At 36.7% G+C, this 2,520-nt stretch overlaps 1 protein-coding gene across 1 annotated transcript; it reads left to right on the top strand.

Annotated features, from left to right (window-relative positions):
* The first annotated feature begins 11 nt into the window (after positions 1-11).
* LOC106300694 lies at positions 12-1,032 on the top strand. Its single transcript, XM_013736897.1, has one exon. The coding sequence runs from the start codon at positions 16-18 to the stop codon at positions 994-996; it is 981 nt and encodes a 326-aa protein (XP_013592351.1). The 5' UTR covers positions 12-15; the 3' UTR covers positions 997-1,032.
* Positions 1,033-2,520: the final 1,488 nt, after the last annotated feature.

Here is a 2,520-nt window from a genome sequence, read left to right on the forward strand (position 1 = left end):
GGATGCGTTTATGCAATGCACTCTAGATGTGCACTACGACGTGACGTATCCGACGGAAAAGAACTCGAAGGAGAGCCTGAAGAAACATATGAAAATACTAAAATATTTGAAGATAAAGGTGATGGAGTTATACTGCATCAGGGTCATCCTTGTCATCAAATAAAACTTGAAAAGCAATTCCATGATGAAAACAAGCATTGTCAAGCGTGCGTGCTTCCGTTCTACGGTGATGGTAATGTGTATTGTTGTATGCAATCATGCGATTTCATTTTACATGAATCATGTGCATATCTTCCCCGGGTGAAACAATTTATGCTACATGTTCATCCATTGATTCTAGAGCTCGCGTATACCACAAGTTGCTTCATGTGTAGGAAATGTGACCGTAACTCATGCGGTTTCGCGTATGTGTGTCCGATCGAGAGGTGTGATTGGAAGCTAGACACGCTGTGTGCTTATATTTGTGAGCCGTTTAATCATTACTCTCATCCACATCCCTTGCTCATAACTTGTGGTGAATACACAAGCATGTGGTGTTTCATTTGTCGATACCGACAGGAACAATCTTTAAATTGTGTTGAATGCAGTTTTGTTCTGTGTTTTCGTTGTGCCACTCTTCCACATAAATTAAGGTACAAGCATGATGAGCATTTGCTCGTTTTTTCGTACAAAGAACATGCAGATGATGATGAACTTTACTTGTGCGAAATATGCGAAAAAGATGTAATTCCGCAGAAAGGATTATATGCCTGCAACGAGTGTGAAGTCACCCTCCACGTCGACTGTCTATTGGGAAGGGATCCGTATATGAAATCCGGACAAACTGTTGTTACATTTGGCAAGGAAACGATTCATTATCTTCCAAACACTCATCCAACTAGACCTATATGCAAAATTTGCGGAAGGCATTGTCCTTACAAAATAAAGATAAAGACATCTAATGGAGACCTTTTCTGTTCTTATACTTGTTATCAGGAACACTTATATAATCTCTAGGTATTTAGAGATTTCTTTATAAGTTAATAAGCTGTATCAAACAATGTTACCAGAATAAGTTCATGTTTTCTTTTTCTCTTATTTATAACTATCATTTATCTAGCTCATGATCGTTAACTATAAGTTACCACCTCGACAAAAAAAAAGAACGAAAAAGTATTTGGATTCCCAGTCTCAATATTAATGACTCGTTGTCTCTTTTTCCATCGTTGATGCAAAAACTCATTTGTAAGTTTAATTGGGTCCATTTAAAGCATGGGCACATTTTCTCCCGATTTCGCACCAGAACCTCATTCATCACCGATCCTCTTTGTTTTTTGATCAACCTATCACCGACCTTCTTACAGAAACATCAACGGTATAATACGCGTTTGAGGTTCTTAATGCTAAAATATTAATAGTCTTTGTTATAAAAGTAATGGAAAAATCTATTTTTATTCATAAGATAGAAATTCCTTATATAGGAGATTACACAGTCATAGATAAATGAAAAGATTACAAATCATAATCTCTTGGTTATGAGCCATCCACAATCTGGTTCATAACACTCCCCTTTGGATGTCATAACCATTTAGAGCTTGTAATATGCTTTAATGTTGCCTCATTAAAACCTTACCAGAAAAACTCAATTGGGACAAAACCACGGTGAAAGAAAAATAGTACAACACACATTACTCCCCCTAATTTGGACATTATTGAAGGTCACTTGGACCTCTCCAATTTTCTGCAATCCATGGGTGATGAAGATCTTGGGCTGAATATGCTTTGTCCTCGAACATGATAGTTAGTTCTTCTTTACCATCGGCCATGCCACAATCTGATCGAACATATTGAGTCATCGACCTCAAATATACACACACGAAATCTTGGATGATGTTGCTGTGATATGCGTGTACCACCATGTGTAAAACATAACCTGTCTGAAAACAAATCAACAAAACCAAATAACTCCGCTTTGGGCTGGTTAGTATAAAATAAACCAAAATCAAAAGCTTCTTCATCGTCCTTCTTATGGACCAATCAGATCAGTGTCTAAAACAAGACTTCTGCATCGTCCATCTCATGACTTAATGGACTTCTTTATCGTCCACCTTTGGATTGAATGGATCAATGTCCAAAAAAAGTGATCTCACGTCCATGTACTAGATAATGGGTGAGACTGGTACATATTAAATCTCTTGAGTACCCTTTTCTGTATATACTATTTGATGCTATAGGATTTCGTTGTTAATGTACTCAAGCTGTAATCCCAAACAAAACTTTGTTTTCCAAGATCTTTCATCTCAAACTCTTTCTTGAGACATTCAACTGTTTGGGAAATTGTATCCAGAGGTTCCTAGGATATTCAAATCATATACTTTGATGATTATCAATTGTTCTTGAGAACTTGCTGTACTTTCAGCTCAATACCCTTTAGTACTTTCATTATCCAGTGGACCATATAAATATGCAGTCACTACATCAACTTGCTGCAAGTCTAATTTTCTCTCTTATATAGCCAGACTTATGAGAAATCTAAAAGTA

This window comes from Brassica oleracea, chromosome C6, assembly GCF_000695525.1.
Source record: "Brassica oleracea var. oleracea cultivar TO1000 chromosome C6, BOL, whole genome shotgun sequence".
NCBI lineage: Eukaryota > Viridiplantae > Streptophyta > Magnoliopsida > Brassicales > Brassicaceae > Brassica > Brassica oleracea.